Genomic DNA, 27,977 nt, shown 5'->3' with positions numbered 1-27,977 from the left:
TAGTGTGTATTTTTCTGGGGTTGTTGTTAACCTTTTAGTATTTTGTTCACTCATTCATCTATTCTTATCTGGATAAAATGACAAAGTGGAAAAACTCACCACAAAAAAAAAAAGTATAAGAGGCAATACTGACAGCTAGGTACCTAATCAATACGGACATTAGTAATATGTCAGAACTACAGTTCAGAATGAGGATTATCAAGTGCTAGCTGGGCTTGAAAAAAGCATGAAAGATAAAAGAGAATCCCTTTCTGGAGAAATAAAATTCCTTTCTGGAGAAATAAAAGAACTAAAATCTAAGCAAGCTGAAATAAAAAGAGCTATTAAGGAGGTGCAATAAATCATGGAGCTCTTAATGCTAGGATAAATGAGACAGAAGAGAGAATTAGTGATATAAAAGATCAAATGATGAAGACTAAAGAAGCTGAGCAAAAGAGAGACAAACAACTACTGGACCACAAGGAGAGAATTTGAGAGATAAATGATACCAAGAGATGAAACAATATTAGAATAATTGGGATCCCAGAAGAAGAAGAAAGACAGAGAGGGGCAGAAGGTATATTGGAGCAAATTATAGTAAAGAATTTCCATAATTTGGTGAAGGGAACAAGCATCAAAATCCAGGAGGCACAGAGAACCCTCCTCAAAATTAGTAAAAATAGGGGGCACCTGGGTGGCTCAGTGGGTTAAGCCTCTGCCTTTGGCTCAGGTCGTGATCTCAGAGTCCTGGGATCGAGCCCCGAATCAAGCTCTCTACTCAGTAGGGAGACTGCTTCCCCCTCTCTCTCTGCCTGCCTCTCTGCCAACTTGTGAGCTCTCTCTCTCTCTGTCAAATAAATAAATTTTTAAAAAATCAATAAAAATAGGTCCACGCCCCATCATCTAATAGTAAAAACTTACAAGTCTTAGTGAACAAAGAGAAAATCTTGAAAGCAGTATGGGACAAGAGGTTTGTAATATACAACGGTAGAAATATTAGATTGGCCACAGACCTAGCCACAGAGATCTGGCAGGCCAGAAAGGACTGGCATGATATATTCAGAGCACTAAATGAGAAAAATATGGAGCTAAAAATACTATATCCAGCTAGGCTGTCACTGACATAGAAGGAGAGATAAAAAGCTCCCAGGACAAACAAAAAGTAAAAGAATTTAATATTTCCTACAGGAAATATTGAAAGAGTCCTCAAAGCAAAGAGAGAGCCTAAAAGTAATAGACCAGAAAGGAACCGAGACAATATACAGTAATAGTCACCTTATAGGCAATACAATGGCACTAAATTAATACCTTTCAATAGTTACCCTGAATGTAAATAGGCTAAATCCCAAAATCAAAAGACAAAGGGTATCAGATTGGACAAAGAAACAAGACTCACTGATATGCTGTCTACAATAAACTCATTTAAGACCCAAGACCCAACCAGATTTAAAGTGAGGGGGTAGAAAACAATATACCATGCTAACAAACATCAAAAGAAAGTGAGGGTGGCAATCCTTAAATCAGATAAATTAGATTTTAAGCCAAAAACTATAATAAGAGATGAGGAAGGACACTATATCATACTTAAAGGGTCTATCCAATAAGAAGATCAAATAATTTTAAATATCCAAGCCCCTAACATGGGAGCAGCCAATTATATAATCCAATTAATAGCAAAATCAAATAAACACATTGACAATAATACAATAATAGTAGGGGACTTTAACACCCCCCCTTACTGAAATGGACAGATTATCTAAGCAGAAGAACAAGGAAACGAGGGCTTTAAATGACACACTAGACCAGATAGACTTCACAGATATAGTCAGAACATTTCATCCCCAAACAACAGAATAAACATTCTTCTCTAGTGCACATGGAACATTCTCCAGAATAGATCACATCCTGGGTCACAAATCAGGTCTCAACCGGTACCAAAAGACTGGGATCATTCCCTGCATATTTTCAGACCACAGTGCTCTGAAACTAAAACTCAATCACAAGAGGAAAGTTGGAAAGAACTCAAATATATGGAGGTTAAAGAGCATTCTACTAAAGAACGAATGGGTCAACCAGGAAATTAAAGAAGAATTAAAAAATTCATGGAAACAAATGAAAATGAAAACACAACTGTTCAAAACTTTGGGACGCAGCCAAGGCGGTCCCGAGAGGAAGGTATATAGCAATACAAGCCTTTCTCATGAAACAAGAAAGTTCTCAAGTACACAACCTAACCCTACACCTAAAGGAGCTGGAGAAATAACAGCAAAGAAAGCCTAAACCCAGCAGGAGATGAGAATTATTAATATCAGAGCAGAAATCAATGAAACAGAAACCTAAAGAACAGTAGAACAAATCAACGAAAAGTAGGAGCTGGTTCTTTGAAAGAATTAATAAGATTAATAAACACCTGGCCAGACTTATCAAAAAGAAAAGAGAAAGGGCCCAAATGAATAAAATCATGAATCAAAGAGGGGAGACCACAACTAACACCAAAGAAATACAAACAATTATAAGAACACATTATAAGCAACCATACGCCAGCAAATTTGACAATCCAGAAGAAATGGATGCATTCCTAGAGACATATAAACTACCAAAACTGAACGAGGAAGAAAGAGAAAACCTGAAAGAGAAAACCCATAACCAGTGAGGAGATTGAAGCAGTCATCAAAAATCTCCCAATGAACAAGAGCCCTGGGCCAGATGGCTTCCCAGGGGAATTCTACCGAACGTTTAAAGAAGAATTAATACCTGAAACTGTTTCTCCTGAAACTGTTAAAAAAAAAAAAAAAAGAAATGGAAGGAAAACTTTCAAACTCATTTTGAGGCCAGCATTAACTTGATCCCCAAACCAAAGACCGTATCAAAAAGGAGAATTACAGATCAATATCCTTGATGAACATGGAAGCAAAAATTCTCACCAAAATACTAGCCAATAGGATCCAACAGTACATTAAAAGAATTATTCAACATGACCAAGTGGGATTTATTCCTGGTCTGCAAGTTTGGTTCAACATCTGCAAATCAATCAATGTGATACAACACATTAATAAAAAAAGAACAAGAACTATATGATTCTCTCAATAGATGCAGAAAAAGTATTTGACAAAGTACAGCATCCTTTCTTCATCAAACCTCTTCACAGTGTAGGCAGAGAGGGTATATACCTCAACATCATAGAAGCCCTCTATGAAAAACCCATAGTGAATATCATTCTCAATGGGAAAAACTGAGAGCTTTTCCCCTAAGGCCAGGAATATGGCAGGGATGTGCACTATCACCACTGCTATTCAACATAGTACTGAATGTCCTAGCCTCAGCAATCAGGCAACAAAAAGAAATAAAAAGCATCCGAATCAGCAAAGAAGTCAAACTCTCACTCTTTGTAGACGATATGATACTTTAGGTGGAAAGCCCAAAGACTCCATCCCCAAACTGCTAGAAATCATACAGGAAGTCAGTAAAGTGTCAGGTTATAAAATCACTGCATGGAAATCAGTTGCATTTCTATAAACCAACAGCAAGATAGAAGAAAGAGAAATTAAGGAGTCAATCCCATTTACAATTGCACCCCAAACCCCAAGATACCTAGGAATAAACCTAACCAAAAGGGCAAAGAAACTGTACTCAGAAAACTATAAAGTACTCATGAAGAAATTGAGGAAGATACAAAGAAATGAAAAAAATCCTTCCATGCTTATCGATTAGAAGAACCAATATTGTGAAAATGTCTATGCCGATTAGAAGAACAAATATTGTGAAAATGTCTATGCTACCTAAAGCAATCTACACATTTAACACAATCCCTAACAAAATACCATCAATTTTTTTTCAAAGAAGTGGAATAAATAATCCTAAAATATATATGGAATCAGGAAAAACCCTGAATAGCCAGAGAAATGTTGAAAAAGAAAAGCAAAATTGGTGGCATCAAAATTTCAGACTTCAAGCTCTATTCCAAACCTGTAATCATCAATACAGTATAGTACTGGCACAAAAACAGACACATAGATCAATGGAACAGAGCAGAGAACCCAGAAATGGACTCCTAACTCCATGGTCAACTAATCTTTGACAAAGCAGGAAAGAATGTCCAATGGAAAAATTAGTCTCTTCAACAAATGGTGTTGGGAAAATTGGATGGCCACATGCAAAAGAACGAACCTGGACCATTTCCTTATACCACACACAAAAATAGACTTAAAATGGGTGAAGACCTAAGTGTGAGGCAGGAATCCATCAAAATCCTTGAGGAGAACACAGACTGTACCTCTTTGACCTCAGCTGCAGCAGCTTCTTCCTAAACATATCACCAAAGGCAAGGGAATAAAGGGCAAAAATGAACTACTGGGACTTCATCAAGATCAAAAGCTCTTGCAAAACAAAGGAAACACTCAACAAAACCAAAAGACAAACGACAGAATGGGAGAAGATATTTGCAAATGACATATCAGATAAAGAGCTAGTATCCAAAATCCATAAAGAACTTATCAAACTCAACACCCAGAGAACAAAGAATCCAATCAAGAAATGGGCAGAAGATATGAACAGACATTCGGCAAAGAAGACATCTGATGGCCAACAGACACATGAAAAAGTACTCAACATCACTTGGCATCAGGGAAATACAAATCAAAACCATAGTGAGAGACCACATCACACCAGTCAGAATGGTTAAAATTAGTCAGGAAATGACATGTTGGCGAGGATGCGGAGGAGGGGAACCCTGTTGGTGGGAATGCAAGCTGATGTAGCCGCTCTTGAAAACAGCATGGAGGGTCCTCAAAAAGTTGAAAATAGAGCTACGCTATGACCCAGCAATCGGACTACTTGGTATTTATCCTAAGGATACAAATGCAGTGATCTGTTGGGGCATGTGTACCTGAATGTTTATAGCATCAATGTCCACAACAGCCAAACTATGGAAAGAACCTAGATGTCCATCAACAGATGAATGGATAAAGAAGATGTGGCATACATATATATATATATATATATATATATATATATATATATAATATCTTGTACTTTATTATCTTGTTGCCATATCCTAACTTTACTCTTTACTCACAGATGACATTGTCTAAGATCATACTGAAGTTTAGAAAAACTTATATATATGAATACTATACAGTGACCACTGCACATCCTAGGACTTCTCAGTCCCCATAGCTGTGTGACCCAATTCCTTACAACAGATGGGTCTCTCTCTCCCTCTCCATATATATATATATTCTAAAATCAAATGACGGAAATTAACAAGGCATATACGGTATGTAAGTTGTATATATGTGAGTGTTGTTTCTCTGGAGAACTTGACTTGTACACTACACAAAGGATACAGCAAAAAGTCACTAAACATTAGTAGTGGTGATGATGATGATTTGCTGCTTAATATACTCATCTTCTCAAATTATATGGTCAGCATTTCATTCACTACTTGATCACTTAATTAACAAATATCTACTGAGTTCCTGGTAAGGGTTAAAGATTGAGTTAGATGCTGGGATACAACAATAAACAGGACCCCTGCAGTTTTGATGCTCACATTCCCCTTCAGGAGGCAGCAATAAACAAACAAAGAATTAAATAAAAAGAAAATACAGGTAAGGATAAGTGCTGTGATGGAAATAAAAGCAGGGTGATGTTAAAGAGAGGTTGTCTTGGGGCTTATTGGATGATTATGGCCTCATGTTCACCACTATGTGAACTATGTATTAAAATGTACATGAGCATAATTGATACTAATACTGTATAGATTGTCACAGATATTCCCCTATTACATCATAAATAAACAACTTTAATATACAACTATATATTTAAAAGATTTTTTTGTCATTAATTTTGGATTTCCTTCCCATTATATATATATATATATATATATTTAAATTTTTAAAAAGATTTTATTTATTTATTTGAGAGAGACAGCACAAGTAGGGGGCATGGCGGGCAGAGGGAAAAGCAGGCTCCACGCCAAGCAGAGAGCCCAATGTGGAGCTCGATCCCAGGACTGTGACCTGAGAGAAGGCAGAGGCTTTAGCCCACTGAGCTACCCATGTACCTCATCCTTCCCCTTATATATTTTAAATGAGAGTACTGACATTAAGGAATGAAATATATTTTATTTTTTAATTTTTAAATTTTATTTATTTATCTGACAGAAAGAGAGAGATCACAAGTAGGCAGAGAGGCAGGCAGAGAGGTGGGGAAGCAGGCTTCCCGCTGAGCAAGAGAGCCCGATGCGGGGCTCGATTCCAGGACCCTGGCATCATGACCTGAGCCGAAGGCAGAGGTTTAACCCACTGAGCCATCCAGGTGCCCCAATAAATATATTTTAATTTTATAGCAATTCTTTGGGCTTTTCAAAATACAGAAAGGTATACAAAAGAAACTACACATGTGTCATAGTTGCTCTAACATCTCTATTGATATCACGAGTAATGAACATATTTAGAAAGTTACAATTCTCTAACAGGAAGATATTTGAAGTAAGTCTTATTTTCCTGCCCCTTCCTCTACCATACCTGTTCCTAAAGGTTATTATTAATTTTTGTGTGAGGGATGTAGCTATATTGTTCATTTACTACATACATCAGTGGGCTCATACAGAGAAAACATCCTAGCTTTCTATGTGTCACTGATAGACATACACAGCTCTGAGACCTTTCCAGACCATCACAAGCAGATCAGGTCAGTTGGATAGCTGCATCCAGAATATCTTATTTGTGGATATTTAATCAACTCCCTACTATGCACAAGTAATTCGTCTCTAGTTTTGTCATTATAATCCATGCTGTAATAGACATCTAAAGGAGAAATGTAAAGGATGGAACAAGTCAGTCCTGCAAAAGTAGCACAACTACGTAACAAATTAGATGTGGTTTCCATTTTGCTATTATATTAATATTTATATATCAAAGTTTCTTCAATAGTTGGTGGAATTATCTCAGAAAAATTAAATTCATTCTATATATGATTTGTAACATTTTGCTGTAACAAATTTCACAGATACTCATCAATATAACACACTAAATTCCTTTTACATAAAAAATTTTTTTTGTAAAGGAATGTGACCAGGTATGACTTATTTTTACTAAAGATGGGGAAAGAGGGTGTATAATTCAAATGTAAGAGACAGCTGAGTTCACTCTGACTTAGTATCAGACACTGGACCCACAAACTGACATCTCTAAACCAACAATCTTAAGACAAGTCTTTACTAAAGTGTGAGTTTAGAAAAGTGTTTTGTTGAGGATCCTGTTTGGCTCAGTCAATTAAGTGTCCAACTCTTAATTTTGGCTAAGGTCATGATCTCAGGGTTGTGAGATTGAGCCCCACATCAGGCTCCCAGCTGAGGAGGAGCCTGCTTAAGATTCTCTCTCTCTCTCCCTCTCCCTCTGTGCCTATCTACCCGCCCCCTGCCCCCCTTGCTCTCTCTTTCTCTCTAAAAAAAAAAAAAAAAAAAGAAGTGAAATGTTTTTTTTCCTGAAGTCACAATCTAAATCTTTTTTTAGTTGTCCCTTACAGTGGATTTTGTTACTTGATTTGAATTTTGCTTTCATAAATTGAAACCCAAAAAGAAATTCTAATAAGATCTCACCAGTGCCAACTGTAGTTGGATGATTACTTCATGGTTTTGCTAAATGCATCAACTTACCTATTTGCAATTGTGCTAGGAAACAGAGATGCTAGTCTTTTCTCATTTAAATAGGAGTAGAAGACCAATTAAGACTGCTGCTGTGGAAAAGAGGGCACTTGGGAAAACTGCCTCCTAATTTTTAAGCAAATCACTGGTTTTGATTTGTGCTTAGTGGACCATTGCATCTTGCCATTAGTAGTCGTATGCTCAACTTCAATAACCAGACCCAAATCTCTGGTTCAATTAAACTGGGGTTCCATTAATGAAAATAAGATCATCAGAGACCCCACAGTTCTCTGCAGACTAACAGTCATTAGCTAATGTGCCCTGGGAACTGACAAAGTGAACAGTGGAGAAGTGTGGTTACTCTGGCTTTTTGGAAACACAATTATCTTATTAATTTCATTAAATGCTCTTGATCAAGTTACATGACATTCGACAAAATGCACTTTAAAATGAAAGTTTTAAGGTTTCCTTTTTTGTTAGAGTGAACATACTAGAAAGCATCCATAGGAAGCAACGACTATTTTCTGTGGCAGCTTCACTGGGATCTCAGTGTGTGCATTTGTAATAAAGTACCACAATTTACATGAATACTGTACAGTCAGTTATAAGAGCACACAGTCATTTTCTCATTCAATTCAAAAATCTCATCACGGGGAGTCCATTTTTCAGACAGACACAAAAACAAACAGTTGAAATGAAGAAATATCTCCAGGCTTTTTCAAGATTAGAAAGTCTGCCCTTGGGGATAATTCATTAGCTATACCTTTCAAATAAAATATCTTATACAGAGAACAACTGTTATTATTATATTCATTTATAGTAACTTTCAAAGCCTACAAATGACAAAATTAGCAATTGAAAAGTATTTGTAGAAAGAAAAACACGAAGTTCAACGTACAGTACTCCCCTCCCATCCCTGGGGGATATGCTCCAAGACCCCCAGTGGATGCCCGAAACTAGACAGGACCAAACCATATATATTCCATTCTTTCCTATACATAACTCTGATTAATTTATAAATTAGGCACAGTAACAGATTAACAAGAACTAGTCATAAAATAGAACAATGATATACTGTAATAAGTTATGTGAATGTGTTCTCTTTCTCAAAATATCTTATTGTGCTGTGGCTCACTGATCTTCTGATGATGTGAGATGATAAAATTTCTACGTGAGAAGATGAAGTGAGGTGAATGATGTAGGTGTGTGACCTAGTGTTGGGCAACTATTGAGTTTCTGATGATACATCAGGAGGAGGATCATCTACTCCTGAACCACACTTTACCACAATTAACTGAAACCTCAGTAAGGGAGGACTGCTGTATGTTCATGTAATCTTAGCTGTCATGCATGTGCAATGAACTTTTTTTTAAGAGAGAAACTTGATGGTTATAAAGGAACAGAAATATAATTGGGATTCACAGCATGGAAGAAATATGCTATTAGGTGATGATTATTAATTTTTTCTTTCTTCCTTCCCTTCCTTTCCTCACCTTCCTCCTTTCCCTCCCTTCCTTCCTCTCTCTCTTTCTTTCTAAGTAGGCTCCATGCCTAGTGTGGAGCCCAACACAGGGCTTGAACTCGTGAACCTGAGATTAAGACCTGAGCTGAAATCAAGAGTCAGATGGTTAACTGACTGAACTACCCAAGCACTCCTGATTATTAATTTTCTGTATATGTGACTTAAGTTGACTATCATTATGTATTAAGATCTCATTTATGGGATTTGCAAAACACATACTCATATCCTCTTCTACAAGTTGGGACCAAATATGGCCTATGAAAAGTTTCCGTTTATTATAATATTACGTTAATTATGCAATTAATATTTATTCAAATTCCTCTCTAATCTCAAGCATCATATGTGTCCTTGAACTTTAAATTAAAAAAGACACTTAAAATATATGGATATAAAAAAATATATGGATATAGACTTGCATTTCCATTTAAAGACATAATTAATTCTTAAAACATTAGGCTGGAGAGATAAAAGAAGAAAAGAGCATTCACAGTTGCTCTCTGAGTTATCTGATAGGCTTTATAGCTCAATCATTTCTGTTACTGAAAGCATTCACAGACTATTAGATACAGATGGAGTGTGTGGTTATCAAAAACATGCTTGCTCCTTTCATTCTATGGTGAATCTTCCATTAGATTGATTTGTGACTGAGGTGTAAGCAGTGCCTCTCAGGGGAGTGAGATCTTTTTCATTGTTCTATATATTTTCTAAAGGTTCTTTAATGAACATGGGTTATATATATTCTCTCTTTCTAAAGATAGTGTATGTAATAAATATACAAATTCTCATTACCGGTGCCCTGTGTGACCAAAATGTCCTGCCTAAAGTTGGCAACTGTGGAAATAGGTGATGGGGCACATGGGTGTTTATTATGTCTTCTTTCTACTTTTTTGGAAGTTTGGAAATTTCATAATAGTTTAGAATTACAGTGTCTACTTATACATCATAGTACCTGGCCAGGGTTTACATGGAAGAATTTACAAACTCCAGGAATATACAATTTAGGACATGTAATGCTGATGAGGATTGACATAAAAAAATACACCAATAGGGACGCCTAGGTCGCTCAGTGTGTTAAGCATCTGACTCTTGGTTTTGGCTCACATTGTGATCTCAGGGTTGTGAGATCGAGCTCTGCCTCGGTCTCCATGCTCAGTGGGGAGTCTGCTTAAGATTCTCTCCCTCTGCATCTCTCCCCACTCACGTGTGTGTGTATGTGTGTGCACACTCGCTCTCTCTCAAATAAATAAAATAAAAAATACACCAAGAATAAATGATATAAGATAAATATAGAGAGCAAAACAGTTCAGAGAAAAGAGATAGCTATGACTTACTCATTTTCTCATAGCTATCTCTTTTCTCCAGCTTCTACTTTGACCTCTCTCAAACTCTGACCCTGCTCTCTTCCCCGTCAGTTATCTGAGAATCCACAAGTCCTGCCTGTGTTTCCCCTGCAGAGTCTCTCAGGCTCCTCACTTACCTCGGAGCCACTGACATTTTATGCCCAGTTGGCTGCAAAGACATCTGAGCTGTAATCCTTAATCTTTGGTCTCACTTGATTTAAAAATTCATCTTGAATCCTGATGTCAAATTCATCTTCCTAAAAAGGGCATTATTGTGTCTCTACTTTAGGAGCAGGAGGCACATTCTTCTCATATTCTTCTGACCTAGCCATTCTGCCCACTGAGGCCATTCCTCAGAAAACTCATCCGTGCATTTTGCTGTCTCTTTGCCTTTGCTCAGTCTTCTGCAGGACCTTACACTTCCATAAATCTTATACTTATTTATAATAAAAACTTGTGCAAGTATTTACTGAATACTTTCAAGACCTACTTCTTTCTCCATAAGTTCCTTATTATGACCATCATTTTATCTTCCTTTGGGTTACTTCTGTGTTTTTGAGGGTCATCTGAGCCACAGGACTTTTGTTTGAATAAGTGATCCAGTGGTTCTCAACCCAGGCTGCCCGTCAGAATCACTGAAGGCATTTAAAAAATATCCATCCAAGGACAATTAAATCAGAATCTCTGGAGATGAAGCATAGACATTAGGAAAAAAAATTTTTATATGAATTATTTATAGAATGTCCCAGGTGATTCTAGCAAACAGGAAGTTGAGACCCACTCATCCAAATATTAGGTTTCTTGATTTATATGTACTATTCATTCATTTGGTCAAGAGCTATGGGTATTCATTATAGAGGTACACAACTGGTAGCCCTGGCATGGTTTGTTAGCCTCATAGAGTGTTTTCCTTTTTTTTTTAAAGATTTTATTTATTTATTTGACAGACAGAGATCACAAGTAGGCAGAGGCAGGCAGAGAGAGAGGGGAAGCAGACTCCCTGCTGAACAGAGAGCCCCGTGCGGGGCTCGATCCCAGGACCCTGAGACCATGACCTGAGCCGAAGACAGAGGCTTAAGCCACTGAGCCACCCAGGTGCCCCTCATGGAGTGTTTTCAAAACAATTTCAGTCTTTAGACAATATTTTAAAATCGGAAGATTTATTATAAACATTGAGCTACCTAGGTCCTCTTGGGGGAAAAAAAAAAGGTAGTTCTGGTGAGACTGTGCATGAATTATTGCAAGGCATCACTTGGCTAGAATGGAACTGCAGTATCCCTTCTAGAGGGAGAATGAGCATCTAGATTCCTCCAGTCCTCACCACTCCCTATTGCTCCCTTACAGAGGCTGAGTACTACCACTTATTCTATCATTTGCATAATTGTTCATGTTCCTGATTTAACAGTAGAGAACAATTCTTTGAAGCCCTACCTGACTCCTTTGCCCTAAGGACCCTCTCTGCTCCCAATAAGGCTCACTGTTTAGTAAAAAATGTTTTTATGTATCAAATATCCAGGCATCTAGCCCACTTCATTTATGCTGGCCTCCATAGTAATTTGAGTTTGCAGCCTTGGGCTGCAAACCCTGTGGCAAACACTGTGTTAGATGGTAGGGATATAGAACAATGAAGTACAGTGTTTGTTTTGGAGGAAGTCACACTTTATTGGGAAATGCAGACATACCAAAAAATGTTGTAAAAAAAAGAAAAGAAAGGGAAAAAAGTATCAGGGAAAGAAGGGAACAGTGCTCGTTAGAATTAGGAAAGACTGCACAGAAGAGGTAGCGTTTGAGTTGGATCTAGAAAAATGAATTGGGAGTGTTTCTGGGCAGAAAGATGAAGAAGGTGTTTTAGGCCAAGAAATAGCAATTCCCAAATACGAACATGTGGAAGCCCACGGAGTGGTCAGAAAATTGTATGTGGGGAATGAGAGATGAAATTCTGGAGGAGGCTGGGATAGGGGAGGTTGGTTTTGTGTGAGTTCCCAATGGTTTTTTCATTTTGTCTTCTAAGATAGTGGGAAAGGGATTCAAGGTCTTTAATTGAAGAGAGACACGATCACATTTCTTTTTTTAATCTATTGATTTTTTAAAAAAGATTTTATTTATTTATCTGACAGATAGAGATCACAAGTAGGCAGACAGAGAGAGAGGAAGAAGCAGGCTCCCTGCTGAGCAGAGAGCAGAGAGCCTGACGCAGGGCTCCAGCCCAGGATCCTGGGATCATGACCTGAGACGAAGGCAGAGGCTTTAACCCACTGAGCCACCCAGGAGCCCCTCACATTTCTAATTCTATTATCAGAAGGATAGTTCCAACAGCAACGTGGAGATTAACTGGGAGGCTAAGGTGAGCGACCAGATCAATGACAGCAGCAACAGAAGAGGAGCAGAGAGATTCCAGAGATGTTTTGGAAGTATAATTGGCTGGGCCTGAAAACATACAGGAAAGGGAGAGGACTAATCAAGGATGATTTGATTTGGTATGTAAAAACCCAGAAAATATTTTAGTGGCTAAAGAGAAATTTAAAATGATTTATCACAGATAGGAGTCAATGTCACAGTGACTTAATATTTTAACTTCAAGCTATAAAGCATCATTGCAGTACTGGGATTTTTTTAACCCTTTTTTTGGTCTTTCTAATAAATATGCTTATAATTTAGATGCCTGATGCATACCTGATTCTGCTGAACTTAGAGGATGACCTCCAAATTTTATTTCAGTTTGGCGGAGTTTAGTCATGTTTAGCAGCTGTGTGACTTGTGGAACATCTGTCGTTAGTTGGCAGCTTCGTGGAATAATGTCTGTAGGTTCATCTGTTGGAAAGGGAACACCATATCCAGCTGAAAGTAAAGACAAACATTCATTCCTCAAATGTAAGTCATTTCTGCCAAATGGACATATCTTATAAATGAAACCAATTAAAGTAAAACTTTTTATTTATTTTTATTTATTTTTAAATTATTTTTAAGATTTTATTTATTTATTTGACAGAGATAGTGAGAGAGGGAACACAAGCAGGGGGAGCAGGAGAGGGAGAAGCAGTCTCCCCACTGAGCAGGACACCAGACTCCCAGGACCCTGGGATCATGCATGACCTGAGCAGAAGGCAGATGTTTAACGACTGAGCCACCTAGGTGCTCCTAAAGTAAAACATTTTAGAATATGACTTTGAATGAATTACTTAATCTTATGGCCTCGCCTTTCTCATCTGTAAAATGAATGTTGTAATTTTACTGCTTATTTCGTAGGACTGTAGGAACTATTAAATGAGATAAAGTGTATGACATATAGAGTAAGTTCAGAGACTTGTGCAATAAATGACAGCATTCATTGGATATATTTTATACTTATTTTTTAGTACTAGAATATAACTCAAGAAAAGAGCTAGTTAGGTGTGCTCCAAGTACAGTGGCTCATTTACACTGGGATTTTTTTAACCCTTTTTAAAAATATACACAAATAAATATACACAATATATCACAATATATACAAATCATACGTACACAAATATACAATATCAATATACACAAAGATATAGTTGAATAAGCACCTAGAGACATTATATGAGTAAAGTTATTTTTTAACTTTTTATTTTGAAATAATTATAGATCTACAGAAAATTTACAAAAATAGTAGAGTTCCTAATACATTTTACCCAGTTTCCCCTAATGTTAACATCTTACCTGTGAATGCTTTCAAAGAAAGAACAGTATATTATAATTAAAATAGTAGTTTTATTATTATAATTTGTATTCCTAATGAGATTTGGTATCATTCATATATATTTATATGGATATATAAATTTCCAGTTTAGTAAATTTTGTGTTCATGTTCTTAACCCATTCCAGTATTAGAACATTATTTTCTTCATTTGTATGACCTCTCTTACAGCAAAGATATTAAATCTTGTCATACATATTAAGTAGGAATTAAACTGGTATTAGCATTCCAAAAAGCAATTTTCCTATATGTATCAAAAGCCTTAAAAATGTACCTGCCAATTTACTCCATAATTTCACTTTATGAATCTTTTCTTTTTTTTAAGGATTTTTTTTTTTTTAATTTGAGAGAGAGAGGGAGAGAGAGAACGTACACGCACATGCTCCTGGGGTGGGAAGAGGAGGAGGGACAGGGAGAGACAGTCTGAAGCAGACTCTGTTCTGAACTTGAAGCCCCACACAGGATTTGAGGCTTGATTTGATGATATTGAGATCATGACCTGAGCTGAAACAAGAGCTGCCTGCTTAATGGACTACACCACCCAGGTGTCCTTGAGTCTTTTCTAAAGTAAAACAAACAAACAAACAAACAAACAGAAACTCAGATGGAAAGATCTATATAAATAGGTGTTTATAATTTCTTAAAAACAAAAAACTTGAATTACCAGTGAAAAGCCACAAGAAATTCTACTTATGAAGATGGCTTAATGATGTGGGAAAAATTCATGATAGGAAGTTACATGAAAGTAATATATACAAAACTCTAACTGTAGAAAATCAATGAATAAAACGTGGGCATGGTAAAAAGACTAAAATGAAATATACTGAGATGTAAAATAACTTTTGATAATTAGCTTAAGTGTAGGCTTTATTTTCTTCTACATAAAAGCGTCTATGTTTTTAATTTTTATAAGTAAAATATCTAATTTTAGAATCTAGTGGAAAAAATTTGTGTGTGTATATGTGAATATGAGTAGTAACAAAAATTCAACCAATCATCCCTCAAAAAACATCCTATGTAAGTATAAACTCTAACCACGTTTATAAAGGCAAATGATGTTAGGTTTATATGCACCCAAGTCATGGCAGTTTCCTAATTAGACCCTAATGTCCTAATCTTGAAAAGGAAATGAATCATTTAACTAAAAACTTGAATACTCATCAGCAATGTAATGGTTTCTAAGTGTCTTAATGTTCCAGTCTTTAAAAATGCAGTAGATTTACAAATCTTAGTTTTCAGGTGTTGTTTGTTGGTCCATTTCTTATTTGTCATCCACATTTAGAAAATCAATATGAAGTAGCTGAGTAGATAAACTCTCAAAATAGAAAACATTTGGAAAAATAAGTAAATTAACTCCAGATATATATTTGACATATCATTTCAAACTCTTCTGAGGTAGAACAAGATAATTTCCAAATCAATGCCAATATTGATAAATTAGATTTTTTATTAAAAGAGGCAGAGAATTCTGTAGGCTCTAAGACCCTGAAATAAAATGCTGTATTCTCAATCACATAAAGACAAATCATGGAAATGTTAGCTTATAGGGACTCTGTGGATGGTACAGGGTACAATGCCATACAAAGTTTGAAATGCATACAAAAACAAAACCTGAGTTTCCATCTAACAAGAGATAGCTGAAAATTCCTGGTAACCCAAGATCCAAGGCAGAGACTATTACAAAACTCCAGTTTGACTTTAACAGGATCATGGTTGACATGCATATCAGATTCCACAGTAAAAGGATAAATCCCTTCTGTGTCACTTTTCCTTTCTATACATCTACTCTCATTTTGCAGCCACAACTGTTGCACTACTCATTATTCATCAAGGGAGAGTGTGAGCAGTATAAAACCTGCAATAAAAGGAGGAATCAAAGAAAAAACTACCAGTTCACTACTTTTTAAAATAAAGGCGAATTATTAAGCCCATTTAGCAACTACTCACTGTCAAACTTGGTGGAGGTATACATGGAGAGGATCTTTAGTCTCATTTTTGTGAAACCAAACTATGAAAGAGCTTTATGATCTGGTAGTTGGATGTTTTGATAAACCAAAGTGGAAGTTAACTCAGCTCCCCACCACCCATCTCACCAATAAATACTCCCTTCTCCATATTCAATTACTAGGCCATTTTGTATTAATTTTTAGCATTCATGGCTTAATTAAAAAATAAGAATTTCACGGGCACCTGGGTGCTCATTCAGTTAAGTGTCTGTCTTTGGCTCAGGTCATGCTCTCAGGGTCCTGGGATCCAGCCCTGTGTCGTGCGTGCTCTCTGCTCTGCAGGGAGCCTGCTTCTCCCTCTGCTCTGCCCCTCCACCCCTGCTCGTGCTCTCTGTTTCTCGCTCAAGCTCTCTCGAATAAATTAAAAAAAAAAAAGAATTCTGAACACAGCATGGATTATACATAGAAAATAAACAGTGCTAAACTGTGAGTACATACAGGGCATGGTCTGCCCTCACTCATTCGTTCACTCATTTTATCATTCAGCAAATACTTTTTGAGTTTCTACTGTACGCCAGGGAATCGCGTGGGGAGCCAGAGTGACTCTGTCCTGGTCTTTCTGAAGCTTACACTTAACAGAGAATATGAAACAAATTATATTATAAATAACTACTTAATTATAATTTTATTAAGTGCTCTGAAGGAAAAGTTCAAGATGTAATGAAAGAGGTAACGGATGTCAGGGAAAGTCTTTCCTGATAAAGAGAAGTTTATTTATCTTTTTTTTTTTTAAAGATTTTATTTATTTATTTGACAGAGAGAAATTACAAGTAGATGGAGAGACAGGCAGAGAAAGAGAAAGGGAAGCAGGCTCCTGCTGAGCAGAGAGCCCGATGCGGGACTCGATCCCAGGACCCTGAAATCATGACCTGAGCCGAAGGCAGCGGCTTAACCCACTGAGCCACCCAGGCGCCCCTATCTTTTCTTTTTTAAAAGATTTTATTTATTTATTTAAAGAGAGAGAGAGAATGAGAGAGAGAGCAGGGAACCTGATGCTGAACCCGATACTGGGAGCCCAGGATCATCACCGGAGCCGAAGTCAGTCGTTTAACAACTGAGTCCTCAGGAACCCCTGATAAAGACATATTTAAGCTGAGACATAAAAGATAAGCAGAAGGTCCCCTGGTGAAATGGATCGGAGGGATCATTCAGGTGTAGGGAACAGAGCATTTTAAGCCTCTGAAGGTGGAAGAACTCTGGTGCATTCTAGGAAGTGAAAGAAGACAATTCTGCCCAAGTGCTGCTAGTGTGGGAGAGAATGGTGAGAGAATCCCAATGATGTATTTAATACAGCATCTGGTTCACAGGGAATACTCAATAAATGGTCATGGATGAAGGATATATATATATATATATATATATATATATATATACACACATACACACACACACACACACACATATATATATATATATATATATATATATATATATATATATATATATAAAACATATGATATATTACTTGTTTCAGGGGTACAGGTCTGTGATTCATCGGTCTTACACAATTCACAGCACTCACCATAGCACATACCCTCCCCAGTGTCCATCACCCAGCCACCCCATGCCCCATGCCTCACACCCCCTCCACTCCAGCAGCCCTCAGTTTGTTTCCTGAGATGAAGAGTCTCTTACGGTTTGTTTCCCTCTCTGGTTTCATCCCATTTCATTTTTTCCTTCCTTCCCTCATGATCCTCTGCCTTTTTTTCTCAAATTCCACATATCAGCAAGATCATATGATAATTGTCTTCCTCTTATTGACTTATTTCGCTCAGCATAATACCCTCTAGTTCCATCCACATCATTGCAAATGGAAGATTTCATTTCTTTTGATGGCTGCATAGTATTCCATTTTGTATATATATACCACATCTTCTTTACCCATTTATCTGCTGATGGACTTTTAGGCTCTTTCCATAGTTTGGCTACTGTGGACATTGCTGCTATAAACATTGGGGTACATGAGCTCCTTTGGATCACTACATTTGTATTTCGGGGTAAAATACCCAGTAGGGCAATTGCTGGGTCATAGTGTAGCTCTATTTTCAACTTTTTGAGGAACCTCCATATGGTTTTCCAGAGTGTCTGCTCCAGCTTGCATTCCCTCTAACAGTGTAGGAGGGTTCCCCTTTCTCTACATCCTTACCAACATCTGTTGTTTCCTGACCTGTTACTTTTAGTAATTCTGACTGGTGTGAGGTGGTAAACTGTGGTTTTGATTTGTATTTCCCTGATGCCAAGTGATGTTGAGCACTTTTTCATGTGTCTGTTGGCCATCCGAATGTCTTCTTTGCCAAAATGTTCATATCTTCTGCCCATTTCTAGATTGGATTCTTTATTCTCTGGGTGCTGAGTTTGATAAGTTCTTTATGGATTTTGAATACTAGCTCTTTATCTGATATGTCATTTGCAAATATTTTCTCCTGTTCTGTCATTTGTCTTTTGGTTTTGTTGATTGTTTCGTTTTGCAAGAGCTTTTGATCTTGATGAAGTCTCAATAGTTCATTTTTGCCCTTTCTTCCCTTGCCTTTGGTGATGTGTTTAGGAAGAAGCTGCTGAGGCTGAGGTCGAAGAGGTACAGTCTGTGTTCTCCTCAAGGATTTTGATGGATTCCTGCCTCACACTCAGGTCTTTCACCCATTTTAAGTCTATTTTTGTGTGTGGTATAAGGAAATGGTCCAGGTTCATTCTTCTGCATGTGGCCATCCAATTTTCCCAACACCATTTGTTGATGAGACTAATTTTTCCATTGGACATTCTTTCCTGCTTTGTCAAAGATTAGTTGGCCATGGAGTTGGGAGTCCATTTCTGGGTTCTCTGCTCCGTTCCATTGATCTATGTGTCTGTTTTGTGCCAGTAGCATACTGTATTGATGATTACAGCTTTGGAATAAAGCTTCAAGTCTGGAATTGTGATACCATCAACTTTGCTGTTCTTTTTCAACACTCCTCTATTTGGGGTCTTTTCTGGTTTCATACAAATTTTAGGATTACTTTTTCCAGCTCAGCAAAAAAAGTTGATAGTATTTTGATAGAAATTGCATTAAATGTGTAGATTGCTCTATGCAGCATAGACATTTTAACACTATTTTTCCTTCTAACCCATGAGCATGGAACATTTTTCCATTTCTTTGTGTCTTCCTGAATTTCTTTCATGAGTAGTCTATAGTTTTCTGAGTACAGATCCTTTGTCTCTTTGTTTGGATTTATTCCTAGGTATCTTATGGCTTTTGGTGCTATTGTAAATGGGATCTACTCCTTAATTTCTCTTTCTTCATTCTTGTTGTTGGTGTATAGAAATGCATTCTATGCGTTCATTTTGTATGCTGCCATTTACTGAATTCCTGTGTGAGTTCCAGAAGTTTTGGGGTGGAGTCTTTGGGTTTTCCACAGAAAATACCACATCACCTACAAAGAGTGAGAATTTGACTTCTTTGCCAATTCAGATGCCTTTTATTTCTTTTTGTTGTCTGTTGTTGAGGCTAGGACATTCAGTACTATGATGATTAATAGTGCTGATAGTGGATATCACTGCCATGTGTCTACCTGACCTTAGGGGAAAAGCTCTCAGTTTTTCCCCTTTGAGAATGATACTCGCTATGGGTTTTTCATAGATGGCTTTTATGATGTTGAGATATGTACCCTCTACCCCTATACTGTGAGGAGTTTTAATCAAGGGATGCTGTACTTTGTCAAATGCTTTTTCTGCATCAATTGAGAGAATCATATGGCTCTTGTCCTTTCCTTGATTAATGTAGTGTATGACATTGATTGATTTGTGGATATTGAAACCAACCTTGCGGCCCAGGAATAAATCCCACTTGGTTGTGGTGAATAATCCTTTTAATGTACCGTTGGATCCTACTGGCTAGTATTTTGGTGAGAATTTTTGCATCCATATTCATGAAGGATATTGGTCTATAATTCTCCTTTTTGATGGGGTTTTTGTCTCGTTTTGGGATCAAGGTAATGCAGGCCTCATAAAATGAGTTTGAAAGTTTTCCTTCCATTTCTCTTTCTTTCTTTCTTTCTTTCTTTCTTTCTTTTTTTAACAGTTTCAGGAGAAACAGTTTCAGGTATTAATTCTTCTTTATATGTTTGGTAGAATTCCCCTGAGAATTCTGAGACTTCCATCTGGTCCAGGGCTCTTGTTCATTGGGAGATTTTTGATGACTGCTTCAATCTCCTCACTGGTTATGGGTTTTCTCTTTCAGGTTTTCTCTTTCTTCCTCGTTCAGTTTTGGTAGTTTATATGTCTCTAGGAATGCATCCATTTCTTCTGGATTGTCAAATTTGCTGGCGTATGGTTGCTTATAATGTGTTCTTATAATTGTTTGTATTTCTTTGGTGTTAGTTGTGGTCTCTCCTCTTTGATTCATGATTTTATTCATTTGGGTCCTTTCTCTTTTCTTTTTGATAAGTCTGGCCAGGTGTTTATTAATCTTATTAATTCTTTCGAAGAACCAGCTTCTACTTTCGTTGATTTGTTCTACTGTTCTTTAGGTTTCTGTTTCATTGATTTCTTCTCTGATATTAATAATTCTCTTCTCCTGCTGGGTTTAGGCTTTCTTTGCTGTTATTTCTCCAGCTCCTTTAGGTGTAGGGTTAGGTTGTGTACTTGAGAACTTTCTTGTTTCATGAGAAAGGCTTGTATTGCTATATACATTCCTCTCGGGACTGCCTTGGCTGCATCCCAAAGTTTTAAACAGTTGTGTTTTCATTTTCATTTGTTTCCATGAATTTTTTAATTCTTCTTTAATTTCCTGGTTGACCCATTCATTCTTTAGTAGAATGCTCTTTAACTTCCATGTATTTGAGTTCTTTCCAACTTTCCTCTTGTGATTGAGTTTTAGTTTCAGAGCACTGTGGTCTGAAAATATGCAGCGAATGATCCCAGTCTTTTGGTACTGGTTGAGATCTGATTTGTGACCCCGGATGTGATCTATTCTGGAGAATTTCCATGTGCACTAGAGAAGAATGTTTATTCTGTTGTTTTGGGATGAAATGTTCTGACTATATCTATGAAGTCCATCTGGTCCAGTGTGTCATTTAAAGCCCTTGTTTCCTTGTTCTTCTGCTTAGATGATCTGTCCACTTCAGTAAGGGGGTGTTAAAGTCCCCTGCTATTATTATATTATTGTCATGTGTTTCTTTGATTTTGCTATTAATTGGCTTATATAATTGGCTGCTCCCATGTTAGGGGCATAGATATTTAAAACTGTTAGTTCTTGTTGGATAGATCCTTTAAGTATGATATAGTGTCCTTCCTCATCTCTTATTACAGTCTTTGGCTTAAAATCTAATTTGTCTGATATAAGGATTGCCACCCCAGCTTTCTTTTGATGTCCATTATCATAGTAAATTGTCTTCCACCCACTCACTTTAAGTCTGGATGGGTCTTTGGGTCTAAAATGAGTTTATTGTAGATAGCATATCAATGGCTCTTGTTTTTTTTAATCCATTCTGATACCCTGTTTCTTTTGAACATTAGCCCATTACGTTCAGGTTAACTACTGAAAGATATTAATTTAGTGCCATTGTATTTCCTATAAGGTGACTGTTACTGTATATTGTCTCTCTTCCTTCCTGGTCTGTTACTTTCATGTTCTCTCTTTGCTTAGAGGACCTCTTTCAAAATTTCTTGTAGGGATGGTTTGGTGATCACAAATCTTTTAGTTTGTTTGTCCTGGGAGCTTTTTATCTCTCCTTCTATTTTCAATGACAGCCTAGCTGGATATAGTATTCTTGGCTGCATAATTTTGTTTAGTGCTCTGAAGTAAATGAGAAAACTGCCAGGTCTCTGTAGATAGGTCTGTTGCCAGCATAATGCTTCTAACACTGTAGACCTACCTCCTCTGTCCCAAGCTGCTTTCAGGATTTTCTCTTTGTCTCTGAGATTTGTACATTTTCCTATTAGATATTTGGATGTTGACCTATTTTTGATTTTGAGGGGGGGGTTGTCTGTGCCTCCTGGATTTTGATGCCTGTGTCCTTCCCCAAATTGTGGAAATTCTCTGCTATAATTTGCTCCAATATATGTTCCACACCTCTCCTTCTTCTTCTGGGATCTCAATTATTCTAGTGTTGTTTCATCTTATGGTATCACTTATCTCTTGAATTCTCACCTTCTGGTCCAGTAGTTGTTTCTCTCTCTTTTTCTCAGCTTTTTTATTCTTCATCATTTGGTCTTTTAGATCACTAATTCTCTCTTCTGCCTCATTTGTCCTAGTGGTTAGAGCCTCCATTTCTTATTGGACCTCATTTCTTATTGGACCTTTTTTATTTTAACTTGGTTAGATTTTATTTCTCCAGAAAAGGATATTCTAGTATCTTCCATGCTTTTTTTCAAGCACAGTCAGCATCTTTACAATTGTCATTCTGAACTATAGTTCTGACAACTTACTAATGTCCATGTTGATTAGCTCCCTGGCAGGCAGTCTGTAGTATTGCCTCTTATTCTTTTTTTTTTTTTTTTTTTTTTTGAGGTGAGATTTTCCATTTTGTAATTTCGTCTGGAGAGGAATAGATGAACAAGAGAACAAAATGCTACGAAGGTAAAAATGACCCCAGAAAATATACATTAAACAAATCAGAAGAGATCCAAAACCAGGGTGGGGGGTGGGGGAAGAAAGGGAAAAAAAAAAAGAATATGATCAGGCTGGTAAACAGAACAGAGCCACAGACTTTTGGCTCCGTTTTTTTGGGTGTATTTTGGTCTGTTAGAAGAAACTGCCTCCCAAAATTATAAGGAAAGAAAAACATATGTATACAAAAACAAGGGTAAATACAGTGAAAGGATGGTATATGACTGTAAAAATGAAAATTAAAAAGTTTTAAAAAAGGAAGTGATAAAGAAATTGGCTGAAAAAAGAAAGAAGGATAATTAAAAAAAAAAAAAAGAATTTGATCAGGCAGGTGAATAGAACAAAGCATGTACTAGATTTAGGGTATATTTTGGTCTCTAGCCCTGGAGGAGGCCATGAACTCAGGGTCCCACTCCTGAGTGAGTCTTCAGAGAAAAGCAGTCAATCACCCCTGTCTCCCTGGTCTCCAGCCTCACTCCATTCTCACCCAGCCTGTGAGTGAGCATTTCTATCTCTGGCTCACAGCCCCATTTGGATTCTCCAACTCCAGTAGATTCCTGCAGTGTGCTCCTGTGCCACTCCTCCCAGGGGAGGAAGTGAGGGGGTCTCCCTGGATCTGTTGCTTGTTGGGCCTCTGCTCTTCCAGGAGGCCTGACTGTGCTGCAGATCACGGTTTAGGGCAACCCTGAGCTGAAAGCACACTCCTCAGTTCCATATTCACAGCCGGTTTCCCTGCTCTGATACATGGGACCTCTGCAGCACTCAGGAACCCCAGGTCTTTCTGTGACCCTGAGGGGTCCTGAGACCACACTGTCCCATTGAGGGTTCCATCCCCTGCTTAGCAACCAGAGTGATGTCCCTCAGGCGAGCAGACTTCCAAGAGTTCCGATTTTGTGCTCTGTTGCTCTACCACTTGCTGGGAGCTGACTGACAGAGGCTTCCTCCCTCCACCCCCTGCGGTCTATTTTCCCAGATATCGCCTTCGATTCACTTCTCCACATGTCCTACCTTCCAGAAAGTGGTCGCTTTTCTGTTCATGGAGTTCCTGCTATCCTGTGGAGTTCATAGGTGTTCAGAATGGTTTGGTAAGTATCTAGCTGAATTCCTGGGACCAGATGAAATTTAGGTCTCCTACTTCTTTGCCATCTTGGAGCCCGCCTCCGGATGAAGGCCCCTTAATAAGAGCTGACCTAGATTAAAAGCAACGGCCAAGTTTTCCACTTTTCTTCTTTGGTTGTTCTTTACTCAGCTATTTCCCGAGAAGTATTCCACACACATTTTATTTGGATATCACATCTTTCTCCCCAGATGGCAAATAACAAGTCAAAGTGGTAATCAGATACTAAGGGACCAAGGCCTATCTGAATTGTTCTTCCAGATAAGTTCTATTTTCTGTAAGAGATGTGTATGGAAACAAGCAGACTGCTTGATTAACACTGGAAAATGACATAGTTGATTTAAGGTGCTTTTGCTAACAAATCTAAAAGGACACAATGTTGGCTGGAATGGGCAGCTCAGAATGCCAAAATGGAAGGAGAAGGCTAGGAGAGAACTAACAGATTTGCTCATGTAGCATCAAACCACAACCACATGGTGGTTTTTTTTGCTGTCTTTGTTCCCAGTATGAGTTAGTATATTAGAATGTTTTGAGTGATTTTGTAATCCTGTTTGGCTTTGTCTATAATGCCACATAATGTGAACCATTCTGTAGGTGTTGTAGATCTCTGATGAAGATCTTAACTAGCTTTAAAAATTAAGTCACTGGGTGCCTGGGGGGCTTAGCTGGGTAAGCATCCCACTCGATTTTGGCTCAGGTCATGATCTGAGGGTTGTGAGATCAAGTCCTGCTTCGGGGGTCTGTACTCAGCAGGGATTTCACTGGACATTCTCTCTCTCCCTCTCTCTGTCCCTCCCATTGCTTGCAGGTAGGCACATGCTCTCTCTCAAATAGATTAATCTTAAAAAAAAATTAAGTCACCAATTTTAACACATACAAATGCTCTTTATGCATTAAAACATGTGCTATGGTGAGTGCTGTGAATTGTGTAAGACTGATGATTCACAGACCTGTACCCCTGAAGCAAATAATACATTATATGTTAATAAAAAAATCACTTATAACTGAATAAAAAATAAATAAAAAAACCAAAAAAACCAAAACATCACTTATTAGCTGTGTGATCTTGGCAAGGTAAGTTACCTCTCTGTGCCCTGGGTCATCTTATCTGTAAAATATGGATTAGAAAATAATACTGTATAGGGTTATTATGATGATTAAGTTTATGTTTGTAAGGGCCTAAGAACAGTGCCTGGTACATAGGAATTACTATGTAACTGTTTATTATTAATAACAGACAAATACTTATGTCAACTATTTCATTATAATGGAGACAAAACCACAGTGCCTTCGCATGTGTTTTTTATAATAAAGGGTGCTGATATTTAAAGGGGTAAATAAGCCTGAACTACACCAAACACTTGGCTATCCTGAAATGAACCACGCCTTCAGTTTTTTTTTTTTTATATTTTATTTAGGTGAAATTCACATTAATATATCAGTAAAAATTAAACATTTTTTTTGTTACTTCCACTGTCTCTTTATTTTTTTTTCCCAATTTATTTATTTTCAGAAAAACAGTATTCATTATTTTTTAACCACACCCAGTGCTCCATGCAAGCTGTGCCCTCTATAATACCCACCACCTGGTACCCCAACCTCCCACCCCCCCGCCACGTCAAACCCCTCAGACTGTTTTTCAGAGTCCATAGTCTCTCATGGTTCACCTCCCCTTCCAATTTACCCAAATTCCCTACTCCTCTCTAACGCCCCTTGTCCTCCATGCTATTGATTATGCTCCACAAATGAGTGAAACCATATGATAATTGACTCTCTCTGCTTGACTGATTTCACTCAGCATAATCTCTTCCAGTCCCGTCCATGTTGCTACAAAAGTTGGATATTCGTCCTTTCTGATGGAGGCATAATACTCCATAGTGTATATGGACCACATCTTCCTTATCCATTCATCCGTTGAAGGGCATCTTGGTTCTTTCCATAGTTTGGCGACTGTGGCCATTGCTGCTATAAACATTGGGGTACAGATGGCCCTTCTTTTCACGACATCTGTATCTTTGGGGTAAATACCCAGGAGTGCAATGGCAGGGTCATAGGGAAGCTCTATTTTTAATTTCTTGAGTAATCTCCACACTGTTCTCCAAAGAGGCTGCACCAACTTGCATTCCCACCAACAGTGTAAGAGGGTTCCCCTTTCTCCACATCCTCTCCAACACATGTTGTTTCCTGTTTTGTTAATTTTGGCCATTCTAACTGGTGTAAGGTGATATCTCAATGTGGTTTTAATTTGAATCTCCCCGAGGGCTAATGATGATGAGCATTTTTTCATGTGTCTGATAGCCATTTGTATGTCTTGATTGGAGAAGTGTCTGTTCATATCTTCTGCCCATTTTTTGATGTGTTTGTCTGTTTCGTGTGGGTTGAGTTTGAGGAGTTCATTATAGATCCTGGATATCAACCTTTTGTCTGTACTGTCATTTGCAAATATCTTCTCCCATTCCGTGGGTTGTCTCTTTGTTTTTTTGACTGTTTCCTTTGCTGTGCAGAAGCTTTTGATTTTGATGAAGTCCCAGAAGTTTATTTTCGCTTTTGTTTCCTTTGCCTTTGGAGACGTATCTTGAAAGAAGTTGCTGTGGCTGATATCAAAGAGATTACTGCCTATGTTCTCCTCTAAGATTCTGATGGATTCCTGTCTCACGTTGAGGTCTTTTATCCATTTTGAGTTGATCTTTGTGTACGGTGTAAGAGAATGGTCGAGTTTCATTCTTCTACATATAGCTGTCCAGTTTTCCCAGCACCATTTATTGAAGAGACTGTCTTTTTTCCACTGTATATTTTTTCCTGTTTTGTCAAAGATTAATTGACCATAGAGTTGAGGGTCCATATCAGGGCTCTCTACTCTGTTCCATTGGTCTATGTGTCTGTTTTTATGCCAGTACCATGCTGTCTTGGTGATCACAGCTTTGTAATAAAGCTTGAAATCAGGTAAGGTGATGCCGCCAGCTTTATTTTTGTTTTTCAACATTTCCTTAGTGATTCGGGGTCTCTTCTGATTCCATACAAATTTTAGGATTATTTGCTCCAGCTCTTTGAAGAATGCCGGTGGAATTTTGATCGGAATGGCGTTAAAAGTATAGATTGCTCTAGGCAGTATAGACATTTTAACAATGTTTATTCTTCCGATCCAAGAGCATGGAATGGTCTTCCATCTTTTTGTGTCTTCTTCAATTTCTTTCATGAGTGTTCTATAGTTCCTCAAGTATAGATCCTTTACCTCTTTAGTTAGGTTTATTCCAACGTATCTTATGGTTCTTGGTGCTATAGTAAATGGAATCGATTCTCTAATTTCCCTTTCTGTATTTTCATTGTTAGTGTATAAGAAAGCCACTGATTTCTGCACATTGACTTTGTATCCTGCCACGCTGCGGAATTGCTGTATGAGTTCTAGTAGTTTGGGGGTGGAGTCTTTTGGGTTTTCCATATAAAGAATCATGTCATCTGCGAAGAGAGAGAGTTTGACTTCTTCATTACCAATTTGGATACCTTTTATTTCTCTCTGTTGTCTGATTGCTGTTTCTAGGACTTCTAATACTATGTTGAACAAGAGTGGTGAAAGTGGGCATCCTTGTCTTGTTCCTGATCTCAATGGGAAGGCTGCAAGCTTTTTCCCATTGAGGATGATATTTGCTGTGGGTCTTTCATAGATAGATTTGATGAGGTTCAGGAATGTTCCCTCTATCCCTATACTTTGAAGCGTTTTAATCAGGAACGGATGTTGGATTTTGTCAAATGCTTTTTCTGCATCAATTGAGAGGACCATGTGGTTCTTGTCTCTTCTCATATTAATTTGTTGTATCACATTGATTGATTTGCGAATGTTGAACCATCCTTGTAGCCCAGGGATGAATCCCACCTGATCATGGTGGATAATCTTTTTAATGTGCTGTTGGATCCTGTTGGCTAGGATCTTGTTGAGAATCTTAGCATCCATATTCATCAGTGATATTGGTCTGAAATTCTCCTTTTTGGTAGGGTCCTTGCCTGGTTTGGGGATCAGGGTAATGCTGGCTTCTTAGAAAGAGTCTGGAAGTTTTCCTTCTGCTTCA

The 27,977-nt window shown here is 37.7% G+C and overlaps 1 protein-coding gene across 3 annotated transcripts in view; it reads right to left on the bottom strand.

The window, feature by feature from the left end:
- CFAP20DC (CFAP20 domain containing) overlaps positions 1-27,977 on the bottom strand; it is a 253,473-nt gene that overhangs the window by 102,711 nt on the left and 122,785 nt on the right. For 2 of the 3 annotated variants that reach the window (XM_044253283.1, XM_044253284.1), the window contains exon 7: positions 13,163-13,327. In XM_044253283.1, the coding sequence (XP_044109218.1) occupies positions 13,163-13,327 (165 nt within the window). Of the gene's footprint in view, positions 1-13,162; positions 13,328-27,977 lie in introns of those variants that run through there. The other variant, XM_044253285.1, reaches the window with a different exon arrangement.

Source organism: Neovison vison, chromosome 6, assembly GCF_020171115.1.
Source record: "Neovison vison isolate M4711 chromosome 6, ASM_NN_V1, whole genome shotgun sequence".
Taxonomy (NCBI): Eukaryota; Metazoa; Chordata; class Mammalia; order Carnivora; family Mustelidae; genus Neogale; species Neogale vison.
Note: the sequence above shows the minus strand (reverse complement) of the source record. Positions and strands in the feature narration are given on the sequence as shown.